This window comes from Bos indicus, chromosome 25, assembly GCF_029378745.1.
Source record: "Bos indicus isolate NIAB-ARS_2022 breed Sahiwal x Tharparkar chromosome 25, NIAB-ARS_B.indTharparkar_mat_pri_1.0, whole genome shotgun sequence".
In the NCBI taxonomy this organism is placed as follows: Eukaryota; Metazoa; Chordata; class Mammalia; order Artiodactyla; family Bovidae; genus Bos; species Bos indicus.
This window is the reverse complement of record NC_091784.1, coordinates 26126935-26141350: the sequence shown is the minus strand read 5'-3', so window position 1 is coordinate 26141350 and position 14416 is coordinate 26126935. Positions and strand designations below refer to the sequence as shown.

General features: G+C 47.6%; 1 protein-coding gene across 2 annotated transcripts in view; it reads left to right on the top strand.

Moving 5' to 3' along the window:
- GTF3C1 (general transcription factor IIIC subunit 1) overlaps nt 1-14416 on the top strand; it is an 82758-nt gene that overhangs the window by 10378 nt on the left and 57964 nt on the right. For both annotated transcript variants that reach the window (XR_011564054.1, XM_019987750.2), the window contains exons 5-6: nt 2395-2491; nt 8531-8654. Coding sequence is in view for 1 of the 2 variants with exons in the window: in XM_019987750.2 (XP_019843309.2) it covers nt 2395-2491; nt 8531-8654 (221 nt within the window). In the remaining variant the exon portion in view is untranslated. The remainder of the gene's footprint in view (nt 1-2394; nt 2492-8530; nt 8655-14416) is intronic.

Here is a 14416-nt window from a genome sequence, read left to right as displayed (position 1 = left end):
AGATATCTCATGTATAACACGTGCACAGACATACAGTGTAAACAGGCAAAACTGGAGATCTCACGGCTTAACTTAAAAAAAAAGGCTCCTCATGAGTCAGGTATCGCAGCGTAAACTTGTGTGTGCGCGCACAGCCGCTCAGTCAGATCTGACTCTGTGATCCCATGGACTGTAGCCTGCCAGGTTCCTCTGTCGGTGGAATTTTCCAGGCAAGAATACTAGAGCGGGTTGCCTGTTCCTACTCTAGGGGATCTTCCCGACCCAGGAGACAATGTAAACTTACTAGTTTACGAAGAACAGTTGGAATACATTGAAGTTGCTTGCTCAGATGACTAAGGCTTTACTATTTGTAAAATTTGGCCGAGGGAGTATTCCCTGTGGTTTGAATTTTAAAACTGCCACTTTTTTTTTTTTCTCTTGGTTTCAAGTCTTGCCTGATTGACCTAATTAATGAGGCTCAATCTCAGATCCTTATGACCTATACTTGATATTTCTGGTTTGTAGAGATTTGCAAGAGAAAGACATCCCCCCAAGAGCAGGTCTGTCACCTAAATGATTCTGAAAGATTGATTTGTCTGACTTTATGTTATCAGTGAGACAATAAGTAAACTAAAGTTTATGAGTTCTGTGTTCTAAAACTTAGAATTTATCATGCCTCTAAAGGTTTGTATAAGGTGTTCAGCAAATATTTTCTGAGTTTACAAGTTAAACCCAGAGCAAAATCACCGTTTTTATTTTTATTAGCCCTTGAATATTAATTTCCATTTTGACTTATTTGTATGGCTCAGGTAACCCTATTGGTTTCCTTTAACGGTTGAGTTAATATTTCCTGAGAGGTACATTTCTTGATATATACCTGGTCTTACAATACAACACGGGGGACACATTCCCCAATGAAACACGTCTGCCTCACAATATAATTAAGCAAAAGAGATGTAAGCATCTTAAATAAAGCCCAGTTAAATATACCAATTTTATACACTTTCATCTCAATTCTGTCTACTTTGATACCTTTTAACTGTGGTCTTCATTAGGATCTAATCAATAAGCTTTGATCTTACAGGAGGAGTTTCAGAAGTTTTTCTTTCCTTCTTTTATTTCCTGTCCATTTTATCAGTTTATATAAAGGGCTCTGGGATCCCCAGAGTAGGGTTGAGCCAAGGAACTCAGGCCCTTTGGCCCAAATAGTTGCTGGTTGGCTATCTCAGTGTAAATTTTTTTGTTCCCTTTATATGTAAAAGGGAAGGTTGCTTAGTCGTGTCCAGCTCTTTGCGACCCCATAGACTATATAGTCCGTGGAATTTTCCAGGCCAGAATACTGGAGTGGGTAGCCGTTCCTTTCTCCAGGGGATCTTCCCAACCCAGGGATCGAATCCAGGTCTCCCACATTGCAGGCGGATTCTTTACCAGCTAAGCCACAAGAGAAGCCCTCCCTTTATATAATTTATATTTATTTGTTGTTGTTGTTTAGTCACTAAGTTGTGTCCGACTCTTGCGACCTCATGGACTGTAGCCCTCCAGGCTCCTCTGTCCATGGGATTTCCCAGGCAAGAATACTGGAGTGGGTTCCCATTTCCTTCTGCAGGGGATCTTCCCAACCCAGGGATTGAACCTGCGTCTCCTGCATTGGCGGGCAGATTCTTTACCACTGAGCCATCAGGGAAGCCCAAATTTATATTTATACTTATATAATTTTGTACATATTTAAACTGTACATTAATGGTACATAAACTGTAAATGGTAAATAGAATGACTTATTTAACTTTTAATGTTGAGGACCAGTTAGGACATCCTTTTTTGCTGCATTTAACCTTAGGAAGTGTAATATCAAAACCCGGTGTTTTAATCACATAAATGTCCATCTTGTTTAACCCATTTTTAATAACCATCTAAAGATGTCTTTATTCATTTGACTTAAGTCCTGTTTTAAAAAATTTCTACCTTCTTGGAAAAAGTATCTTTCCTCATAAATTTATTTCCTGTTAACCATGATTATTCTAATCTTTTTCTTAGCATCTGTAAGACCCATTGAGGGATAGCACAGACCACAAAAAAAACTTCCCAAACCAGTTTTTCTCTGTTTTAAATTAAAGAAATTCTTCAGTATGATCAAAAGATGTAATCATTTTAAACAATCATTTCCTGAAAGTTTTAGCCACAGAGTGCAGTCTGTACACTGCTGCTAGTTAGGTGACCTTGGCCGTGTGACTGAACCACTCAGACCGCCCCCCCCACCCCAGTCTTCCCACTGTAAAGGACAGGAGTTGTTCTCTTGAGACTGAAGACCAAGGTTCCGTAGTTTGATATGTTGTCATATAAACCTTGACATGTTTTAAAAAATAGGCAGTCATTACTAATAGGTCTAAAAAAATGAAGTGTTTGTGTTTCTCACAGGAGGAGCAAATACGACATCCTCATGGAGAAGCTTTCAACTCTACTGAGCGCACGGAATAACCGGACTGAGACCCTGGGAAAGCTGAGGGAGGAACTGGTGAGCTGCCGGCTGCCCTCGTGCGGGCCTGAATGCGTCTGTGCCCCAGTGGGCATCTTTGTCAAATGAAGGCTCCGTGCATTGCAGTCAAGAGCTCTGTTACGGACTTGACCACCCCCAGCCCCTCGTGAAACAAGCAGAGTTTTCCTTTGGTTTATACAGAATGAAAAAGGGCTCAGTCTTTCATTTAAACCCCTCCTGCTCTTGGGTGGCCTTGGTTTTCCCCTGGGGTTTGTGCCAAGTCCCACTATAAAAGTTCCTGTGGAGCGGTGAATCTGGGCATTAAGATTTACTTTCATAATCAGTTCATTTCATAATCAGGCTTATAATTTTCTTCCCACTGGTATTGTAACCATGTAACTCAGATTGGGACTTGAAGCTCAGCTTCTTGATATCTCCTTGTAGAAGGAATTCAGAGAGAGACAAAGTGATAGGTAAGAAGTGGATTCACTTAGGAGCACGCTCCACAGATAGAGTGTGGGCCATCCCCAAAGGCAGAGCAGCCCAAAAATGTGGTGTGGTTGGTTTTTATGGGCTGGGTAGTTTCATAGGCTAATGAGGGGGAGGATTATCCCAACTATTTCAGGGGAAGGGATGGGGATTTCCAGGAATTGGGTCACCACCCACTTTTGGCCTCTGCTGTTAGCCCCAGAACCGTCATAGCACCTGTGGGGGGGGTGTTTAGCTTGCTGATGTGTGATGATGGGCACATGCTGAGGCTCGAGGTCTAGTGGAAGCCCACTCGTCCACCATCTTGGACTTAATTTGGTTTAATCAGTTTGTATCATGTCCCTGGGCTGTGTCATTCTTTTAAAGTTTGTGCCCTGCCCCCTTCCCTCCTGTTTCAGGTTTTGTTTTTTTTAAAGATTTGTTTGTTTGTGTGTTTCCTCTGTTTCTTGGCCAAGCTGGATCTCAGTTTCAGCTTGAGGGACCTTTAGTTGTGGCTTGCAAATTCTTAGCTGCACCACATTGAATCTAGTTCCTGACCAGGGCCCCCTGCATCGGGAGCTCAGCCTTAGTGGCTGGACCACCAGGGAAGTCCCCTGTTTCCAGTTTTATACTGAAATAGCAGGGTGACTGTACTGAGAAGAGGTGAGACGACACAGGGAATAAAGCAGTTATGGGTGGACCTGCTTCATCTCTGGGCCCAGAAACCGAGGCGGTGATGAAGAGAGAGTGAGGGGAGAAAGCACTGGGGTTGGGGGGCTACTGCTTCCCGTCTGAAGTGAGCGCTCTTTGGTAGAAGTTCGGAAAGAGCCGACACTGAAAATGGGAAGAAAATAAGATTGCCCTGCAGGTGAAACGGTAGGACCTAAAGTCAAGGTTTGCGGGGTCATAGTAATTAGTCCCCAGAAGAGCCTGCAGTCTGATGACAGCCTCCAGGAAGATCCTAGCTCCTCACCTGTGCTGCCCTGGGGAGGCCCTCCTCCCTGATCTCACTGTGCAGAGAGAAGGGAGACCTGTCTCCTCTACGGCTCAATTCATCACATGCCCGTCTATTTGAAACAGAAGTTATGGGGCTTCCCTGATGGTCCAGTGGTTAGGACACCGTGCTTTTACTTCCAAGGGCCTGGGTTCAATCCCTGCTTGGGGAACTAACATCCTATAAGCCACAGGATGAAGCCAAAAAATAAAAAAGCAGAGATTATGAATCGAGCTCGTGGGTCAGATCTGGCCTGAACATTGTTAAGAAGAACTTTGGCGTAGTAGTAGGGTCTTATAAGAAATGAGATTTTGCATCAAAATCTTAAGTTATCAGCTTCTCTTGAAATATCAGAGGCTCTGGCCAGCCTGGGCCTGTGGTCTCTCGTGACAGCAGTTACATGGAGCTGGCTGTTCGCTGGCCAGTGCCCATCCTGCTGGCCCCTCTACTCCCATCCCAGGTCCCTTACACCTCCTGTCAGCTCTCAGGCACCTGGGCAGTGCCTTTTGTCTCTCCGTGAGCACTGCTGCTGAGTAGGAGGAAGTATTGCTCAGTATCTGAGTATCTGTCAAAAGTAGGGAATAAAAGGTAGACTGACAAGGTCTCTTCCTGAGAGACCCTAGTCAAGAATAAGGAGACGCCTACACGTTCAGTGAAGAAATACCTGCCCCACTGTATTCTTTCTGTTGTCTGTCCAGCCCATATGGACACTGGAGATTGATACCCTCTGCCCTTCGGAGTTACTCGAGGGTGGAGAGAGGGGGTGGGTCCAGTCTCAGGTCAGCACTGGGGAAGAGCTAAGTGATAGAATTTGACTGATAAAGGACATTGTTTATTCATTTATTTATTCATTCATTCAACAGATACTCTAATTTTTTTTAAAAACTTATTTATTTTTGGCCGTGCTGGGTCTTCGTGCTTTCTTTTCTCTAGTTATGGCAAGCAGGGGCTCCTCTCTAGTTGCTTCTCTTGTTTCAGCCAGCAGGCTCTAGCGGGTGGGCTCAGTCATTAGGGCTCAGGGGCTTAGTCGCTCCACAGCATATGGGATCTTCGCAGATCAGGGATCAAACCTGTATCGGCAGGCAGATTCTTTACCACTGACGCACCAGGGAAACCCGCAACAGATACTTCAGTGAGTGTCCACTTGGAGTCAGAACTGTGTTCCGCAGCACAGTGACAGAAATTAACCAGGGTGACAGTCTCAGGCTGTCGCGGAGCCGTCTAATGGGAGAGACTGACATGACGACACGCTCAGGCCAGACTGCTCCTTGGAAGGATGCGTCTGAGCTCCGTGAAAGGAGAGCTGGGAGAAGCTTTGTAGAATGAGTTCCAGCTGCGCTGGGCTTTGTAGATGAGATGAGCCCCGAGGAGACATGGGGAGACCGGCTGGTGCAAAGGCTTGGGGCAGTGGGAGGTGCTGGGGGTTTCCGAGGTTGGCAGTGACCCAGGGGCAGCCAGGCAGCAGGGTGCCCCTCAGGAGTAGTAAGAGAGGCGGCGGGAAAGGAAAGTTGGGGCCAGATAAGGAAGGTCTCAAGTGCCAGGCTGAGGAGTTGGGTTTCAGCCTTAAGCCTGAGGAATTGCTGGTGGCAGTTTCTAAGTAGAGATGACGTGGAAGTACGTGCGCGCTCAGTCGTGTCTGACTCTTTGGGATTCCATGGACTGGCGCCAACCAGGCTCCTCTGTCCATGGGATTTTCCAAGCAAGAATACTAGAATGGGTTGCCATTTCCTACTCCAGGGAATCTTCCTGACCCAGGGATCGAACCCAGGTCTCCTGCATTGCAGGTGGATTCTTCACCTTCTGAGCCACCAAGAAGTCCAGAAGAAGAATGTTTAGGAAATAAGCTGGTGGGCAGAGGGGAGGTTGGAGGCCGGGTGTGGAGGTGGGTGTTGGGGCCTCAGAATAGGGGGGTGACTTGGTGAGGGACTGAAGCTAGGGTGTGAGTGTTGGGGGAGGGGGACAAAGGAGAAGGAATCTGTTGTCTGTCTTGAGTGACAGCCCCTCCCTAGGGTGGACCAGAGCTTGAGGGTAGGCACCTGCTGGCACGGACCCTGTGTGCCGACCACCCACCATGAGGACGGCCCTACACATGTGAACGCTCAGCCCGTGTTTGTTGAATGAGTATATGACTGAGGTAGACAGTTCAGAAAGAGGAGCGAGTTTGCTCAAGGACGAGGCATATAATAGTTGTAGTTGTTATTTTTTTTTTTTTTTGCCTTACTGTGGGGCTTGTAGGATCTTAATTCTCTGACCTGGGATCAAACCCTCACCCCCTGCCTACATTGGAAGCATGGAGTCTTAGCCATTGGATCACGGGAGAAGTCTCATAACAAATTTGATTGTAGGATTTATAGAGTATGGAGATCTTTGGGACTTTGACTTGGTAATAATGTCTGTACAGTAGCTGGAAATAGGGGTAGAGAAGGCTGAGCAGGATTTAGTAAATAATTAGCCTCCAGACGAGGTGGATGCTTTGAATGTGGATGCTGTCTTTCAGGGGAGTGGGAGGGAGGCTAACCTCTCTCCTTAGCTGGGCAGATTGTGCAAGTCCTCCATGGAAGCCCCCTGTAAGGGAAGGACTCCACCACCCTCCATCCTGTGGGCAGGTCATGGGAGTCCTCCTTGGCAGCTCTCCTGTAGGGTGGTCCAGGGCTCAAGGCTATATGTAGAGTGCTGGGGTTTGATGGATGGGTGTCTTCAAGGACTTTCCATGGCGCTGGGGGCACAGCTAGATTTACGATAGGTGCCATTTACGTGCCAGGGGGCTGAATGTGTCTGTGAGTTGTCTATATTTCTTTGATGACCATATGTTCTGCTGCCGAGCAGCCAGGCTCATCTGAGAGGTGATCATGTGTATGCGGCTGCAGCAACACTGGGCCACGCGCGCTCTCTCTCTCTCCCCCCAGAGTGTAGAAGGGAGCCTGGGAGACGCCACATACGCGGCCGCAGCAACCCTGGGCCACGCGCTCTCTCTCTCCCCCAGAGTGTAGAAGGGAGCCTGGGAGACGCCACATACGCGGCCGCAGCAACCCTGGGCCACGCGCTCTCTCTCTCCCCCAGAGTGTAGAAGGGAGCCTGGGAGATGCCACATACGCGGCCGCAGCAACCGTGGGCCACGCGCTCTCTCTGTCTCCCCGTGGGCCACGCGCTCTCTCTCTCTCCCCCCAGAGTGTAGAAGGGAGCCTGGGAGACGCCACATACGCGGCCGCAGCAACCGTGGGCCACGCGCTCTCTCTCTCTCCCCGTGGGCCACGCGCTCTCTCTCTCCCCCAGAGTGTAGAAGGGAGCCTGGGAGACGCCACAGACCACTCTTGGCAGCGCCTCCTTTGGATCAGGTGATCTCCTCCCTCGCTGGTCTAGAGGTGGCGGAATGAAACGGCCCCTAGTGGCCTGGAGGGTGGTATGAAGTATTTGAGGGCGTTCCCTGGTGGCCTGGAGGTTAGGAGTCAGCGCTTTCACTGCTGCGGCCCATGTTCCGTTCCTGGCCAGGGGAACCTGAATTCCTGGAAGCCATGTGGTGCAGCCAAAAACAACAAAAAATTTTTCTTGACATCAGTACGGATTCAAGAAATCTTGCACTTTCCTCTTAGCTATCCTGAGAGAAAAGCAGCACAAAAAGGGTGATAAACAGGACTGCCCTTCAGCCTCACCGTGTAAGGGGTCCGATGGCTGGGGAAGGCTGGGGCGTCCGGGCCAGGTGTGCGTGTCTTGAAGGAGCAGCTGGTCCTCACCTCCCGCCGGCTACTGTTATGATGAACCACAAGCTAGGACTTGTTGCCACATCCTGTTTTCTGAGAGAAGCCAGAATCTGTTGTGGGTTTTTTTTCCTTTTTTTTTTTTTTAGCATGATATCTCTCACTTTTCAATGTTGGCAAGTAACTTTCTTTCTTCAAAAAAAGAAAAAAACGCATGTAGATGGAAACACATGGCCTGCACTGGTGGCGGCTGTTTGGTAACCCTGACAGCTTTAGGAATAGATATGGTTATTTTGGTTTTTCCACTGGACCGCAAGGGAAGTCCCTAAAGGTTTTTTCTTTTCTTTAACCTAAAAGTTTTTTAATTTAATTTTTTTTCCCTCTTTCACTGCCTGTGAGAGTTGTGTGTATGTCTGTATATATCTATTAATAATTTAATAGTAGGGACTTCCCTGGTGGTCCAGTGGTTAAGACTCCACACTTCCACTGCAGGGGCCGAGGATCTGATCCCTGGTCAAGGAACTAAGATCCTGCTACATGGCATGGCCCCCCACCCCCAGAAATTAATAGTACATTTACTTGGTTAAAAAACCAAAACACTTATGAAAAAGTATATGGGAAATCGTCTAGTGCTGCCCCCAACTGCCTCATTCTCACCCCTTTCAGGTGTATCCTTTCAGGATCTTTTCAGGCAAATCTCTTTCCCCCTTTCATCATCAAAAAGTAGCATGGTCTCTATGCTGCTCCAGACTCATTTTGTTCCCGGGACAAGGTGGCTGGGCGGTATTTCCTCATTAGTGCCCCCAGTGTTTCCTCATTCAAGATCATCAGTTAACTTGGTCCCCGCTTGTTCATTTACACGGGCCTCTGGTAGTTTCACACGGTGTGCTCGAACCTAACCGCCGCATTTACATGTTGCAGGGACTGTGCGAGAGGACATTCAAGCGCCTGTACCAGTACATGCTGAACGCGGGGCTGGCCAAGGTGGTGCCTCTTCCCTTAAAAGAGATCCACCCTGAACGTGGACCTTGCAAGACCAAGAAAGGTAAAGGCAGGCTCAGCCGTTCACTGGGCTGCTTGGCCGGCTTTCACTTCTCGCCTCTAAGCACCAGCCTGTCTTCTTACCACATTCTGCCCTGCAGTGGGATGACATCACGTTATTTATTCAATTCTTTATTGCTCAGTGCCTGTCTTAGAACCTTCTATATATAAAGCACTCAGGAAATGTTTGCTGAATGAAACCTGTGCTCATTCTCAGCAAACATGTCTATATGGATGTCCCTCCAACATCTCCCATTCCTGGTGTTCAGAAACCAAATTCCTCTTTTTCTTCTTATCTAAACCCTCTTATTCATTCTTCAGCCAGTATTTTTAAAGTACCTGATCTGTGTTGCATGATCGCATTTTCTAGCCCTGCAAGGTCAGTGTTATTATCACCATTTTAAAGGTAAGAAAAGTTAAGTTTAAGAGATGATGAGTGACATACATGAGGTTAAGCAATCAGAAAGTGGCACAGGTGAGATTTGAACCTTACAAGAAAGTTAAACTAAGGACAATGGACTATGGAACTTTAAAAACCTTTAGTCCTTTGCTTTTTCTCTGTTCTTGATTTTTATCCCATGCTCCCTCTGGATTAATGAAAATCATTTAAAAAGCTGAGGGTCATAGCTGTCTGTAAAAGATGACAGAAGGAATAGATGTGTTTATCTGTACTCTGCCCAGCTCCTCCCTAGCAATCATAGGAATGTGACAGCAAGGAGATTGTCAGCTTTTTTGTGCTCGGAGGCAGATGGATAAATGATAACTGGCCAAGCAGACTGGAAAGCTGAATGCCTGTGCGGGACAGTAGCCAAAAATGGAAACCTCAAACCTGAGATAAACCAGGGCCCTCTGAAAGCCCCAGTTTGGATGGAGCTAAGTCTGTCTGAAGAACCATTGCACCCCCCAGGTCCCCTCCCCTAGTTGGTATAGCAGGTAGCAAGCCGGTTCCCACAAAGACAGAGGTCTGGACTTTGTGGCTTAACAGTGCTTCCTCATTAGCACCTCCAGTGAATCCTCATTCCTTGGACATACCTCCAGAGAGGATGCACTGGGGACTTCCTGGTGGTCCAGTGGTTAAGCGTCCACCGGCCAGCCCAGGTGACGCACTGGGAAGATCCCACATGCTGAGGAGCAACTAAGCCCGTGCGCCACAGCTATTAAGCCCCTGAACCCTAGTGCCTGTGCGCCTCACAAGAGAGGTCGCCGCAGCGAGAAGCCTGTGCACCACAACAAAGAGGAGCTCCTGCTTGCCGCAGCTAGAGAAAGCCCACAGGAAGCACTGAAGACCCGTTGCAGCCATAAGTAAATACGTTTTTTAAAAGAGAGAAGATGCACTGGAGGCTTTCGAGACTCTCAGACATGAGATGCAGCTGGAGACAGGGTACAGAGCTGATAACAGGCGATGTGTAATCTCCATACACTGTGAGGTAGGAGTTCTCACTGCATTCCCCCGTGGCTCCTAGAACACTGGCAGCCAAGCTTACAGAGTCCTCGGGGCCAGCAGCTGGAGGATTCTTTTCTGTAGAAACTGACCAGTCCAAGAGAAAAAGTTCTCTAGATCCTGAAATTTAGGGGTTTCCTAGTACAGTAGCCAGCTCGTGCCTGCTCACCCTTCATGGACGTCCACACACTGTCATTCTCTCCCCTTTCCTCCTCCCCAGCCTGCAAAACACAGGTCTTTTAAAATATTTTAATGCAGCATTTTAATGTTTCACCAAGCAGCTGATAACACTTAACATGAATGTAAGAGACACAAATTAACCTAGGAAATAGAAGCAAAATGAGGAGCAGAGAAAAACAAAGGGGGAAGAGAAGATACTGCATCCAAGAAACCAGAGCAAGAGGCTATGAATAAAGGAGGGACATGCAGAAAATAAAAAGGAGTTCTTAGAAGTAAATAGGACTACTGCAGTACGGGAGACCTGGGTTCGATCCCTGGGTCAGGAAGATCCCCTGGAGGAGGGTATGGCAACCCACTCCAGTATTCTTGCTTTGACAGTCCCCATGAAGAGAGGAGCATGATGAGCTACAGTCAATGGGGTTGCAAAGAGCTGGACACGACTGAGTGACTAAGCAGAACACATTGCAATGCAAGATTTAGTGGAAGGAAAGATAGTGAGAGAAAGTCGAGAAAATCTCCCCAGGAAAAATAGGAACTCAAAAGGGATAGAAATAGGAGAGTTCAGTTGAAAATACGAAGCTGAGCCTCAAAGATCCAACCTCCACACAGTCGGGGCTTGAGTTGGGGGCGGAGGAAGGGAGTGTGTTCAGGAGAGTAGAAAGGAGGAGATGACAGCCAGGAAATGACAGACATGGAATTTTCCCCAGATCTGAAGGAGTCAAGTTCTAGATCAAAAGACCGAGCAGACGTCTAGCATGGTGAACATGAAGAAACCCACACCAGGATCTGACAGACTGGGACTTCAGAAGCCTGGGGCTGAAGAGCCTCCAGAGAGGAGATACCCGACTTCCCCAGTAGTAACAGAAGCTGGAGACCTTGGTGCAGCATCAGCCACTTTCTGAAAGGGATGGACTTTCACTTTGGACATCCTTATTCACCATTACCATCAACGAGGTGTGAGAACATTTTCATACAAGTGGATTGGAAACAATTCATCTCTCATCTTCCAAGTTCCCTTTTTGGAAGCTACAGGAGGATGTACGCCATCAAATGACAGACCAAACCAGGAGACAGGAAAGCATTGGGTCCAGAAAGAGCCAGGACAAGGGGAGCCCTGGGGAGATGATGAAGGGAAATCATTATGACAGACACTAGGAGGGCAGGAGTCCATACAAAGCATGAGGTGCTGAGTGCCTGTGGACGTGTGTCGGGAAAGTTGTGTGCTGGCAGTGATTCTGAGTGAGTATTAGTGATCTGTACAGAGAAAACCAAGCAAATGGGAAAAAAAGATACAAACACCAGTTAAAACTAAAAGGTGTATAGTTTTAAAACTTAGAGCATAGCAAGTAACCTAAGGAGACTGCTAACAGCTCTGGAGAATGTGTGCTAAATGAGGACAGACCAGAGCTCTGCCTGCAGGAGGAGGTGGTGTGCCTTTTGAGTGACTGAACTGCCAGTCTGAGGGAGCTGTGTCTCTTCCTCTACTTCCTTTTTCAGTTACTGGAATCACTGCCCACCCTGTCTGACTTCTTTGTGTCTGAAAGTCTTGTGAAGGAGATGGTAACACACTGATATGACCACACAACAGGTGTATAAAAACCAGGAGCCCCTGGAGATAGGGAAGCCCCCCTCGAGCAGACTTCAACTTATAAGTGTCTTTGATGCTGAGTAGATGTGTGACTGGTTGAATGACTGGAATTCCTCAAGGGAAGCAGTGGGGAGCATCAGCCTTTGGTAGACAGGGAAGCAGGAAGTTCCCCTGGCTCCTGAGCAGGCAAGAAAAGGCTCTGGGAACTGAGAGGTGTGCTAGGGATTTCCACCTAGCATTTGATTTGGAAATAGGATTATCTGAATGCTGAAAATAGCGTGACCTGTGGCTCTAATAAGCATTTTTATTTCTGACCTATTGAAAGAAAGTCACTTTGGTAGCTCAAATGGTAAAGAATCTGCCTGCAGTGCGGGAGACCTGGGTTCAATCCCTGGGTTGGGAAGATCCCCTGGAGTGGGCATTGCAACCCACTGTAGTATTCTTGCCTAGAGAAGTCCATGGACAGAGGAACCTGGTGGGCTACAGACCATGGGGTCTCAAAGAATCAGACACAGCTGAGCGACTAACACACACATTCAAAGAAAGGCATTAAATATAAGCAGATGAATCTAAGAAAAAAGTAGCTTTAAATATATATGTGAATACATACATACATATATATATATATATTTGTTTATTTTGCTGGATTTCTCCATGGTTTGAGGTCCCTGTGTTACAGGAAAGAGAATGGGGTGTGACAGGATGGTTATATCCCAGATCACATCCACGTCCCTGGGACAGTCACCAATATGCGTTCTTGGCTTCACCATGGGAAAGGATTCAAGCATGAGCCATAATAAAGTGAAAAAAGGTTTATTCAGGGAGGAATCACTCCACAGACAGAGTGTGGGCCCTCTTGGAAGGCAAGAGAAGCACCAGGGTGTGGGTTGGTCAGTTTTTATAGGGGCGAGTAGTTGCATAGGCTAATGAATGGGTGGAGTGTTCTGCTATTTGGGGGAAGAAGTGGGGATTTCCAGGATTTGCGCCACGGCCCCCCTTTTGACCTTTGTGGTCATGGCTCCTCTGGGTATGTCATTTGGTGTGCTGATATATTACACTGAGGCGGAAGGTCTAGTGGAAGACGACCTTGCACCTGGTTGATTCTAATCATTTTATGTCACGTCTATGGGCCGTGTCATTCTCTTAGAAGTTGCACCTGCCCCCTTCATGGTCTCACCTAGAAATTCAAACTTGCCCCTTGAAACTAACAGATACCTGAGTGGACTTTGATGTAAGACAGCCTGGGTTGGAATTCTCGTCCTGTCACTTCCTAGTGGAATTTCCTTTGAGTTTTGACCGCTCTCTGCCTCAGTTTCCTCATCAGGATTATCTGGAGTAATACTAGAGCTTCTTTCCAGAGTGTTGTGGGACTTAGAGGAGACAGTGTACCCAGAGCAAGGCCTTTAGGCCACCTCTGGCAGTGTATTTTGTTGGCGTCATGGAGTTTCTTTTAACTGTAGTTGTTGGCATTTAAAAATCAGAAATTTGACCTACAAAGTCAGACTTTCCACTCCTCTCTAAAAATAAAACCAGGCGACATTGAACTGTATTTCTTTACTAGCGGTTAGCGAGGCAGAGAGGCGCCACCCCCTGTCGAGAGGACTCAGCTTCCCCATTTACCAAGCGCGCCCTGTTTGCTGCTATGTAACCCACAGTGGCTTCAGTCTGGTATGTCATCTGCCTGAAGCTTCAAGGTGTGTTCATGTCCCAAGATGAGTGACCCTCATTTCCCGAGGCCCAACACCAGGAGGAAGGGTGAGCACGACTCACAGCGCCGGCTGGGTACTAAGGATGGCAGTGGTAAGGTTAAGAGGGCAAATACCTAAGCTGAGGAGATGACAGCATTTTCAGATTGTCATGCACACACTCAGTGAGCCCATTCTGGCCATTCAGGAGGCTCATCTCATGCCCATGTGTGATGCCAATACCTTGGCTCTGTACACTGATGCTGAACAGAAATATGGGGAAACAGAGTTGTGGAGAAGGAAAGTGGCTTTATTTCTTTGTCAGGCAAAGAAGAACACAGTAGGCTGGCTTCTCAAGAACCGTACCCCCTTCCCTGGGGAACAGGGAGAGCTCTTGTGGGCGAGGCTTGTGCTCGGGGGTTGGTGATATGGATCGAGGCAGTGAAGAACTTGCATTCTTCTGAGGGACTGATGCTGAGGTAAGTGGCACAATGGTAAAGAATCCGCCTGCCAACGCAGGGGACACAAGAGCTGCAGGTTCAGTCACTGGGTCAGGAGGATCCCCTGGAGAAGGAAATGGCACACCACTGCAGTGTTCTCACCTGGAAACTTCCATGGGCAGAGGAGCCTGGCGGGTGACAGTGCATGAGGTTGCAGAGTTGGACATGACTGAGCACACAGGTAGGGGTCTTCAGGTAGCACCCTTCAGGTCCAGCAGGTCTGGGTCTCCATGCTTGTGGGCAGCCTGCCATCCTGTTAGCACTCCCACCTGCAGGGGGTTTGAAGACATTGTTGTGTGTATCTGTAGATGAGGAAACAGAACCTCGCCCCAAGGCTGCTCTTAACTCTTTGTTTCTCCCTGGTCTTTGTTT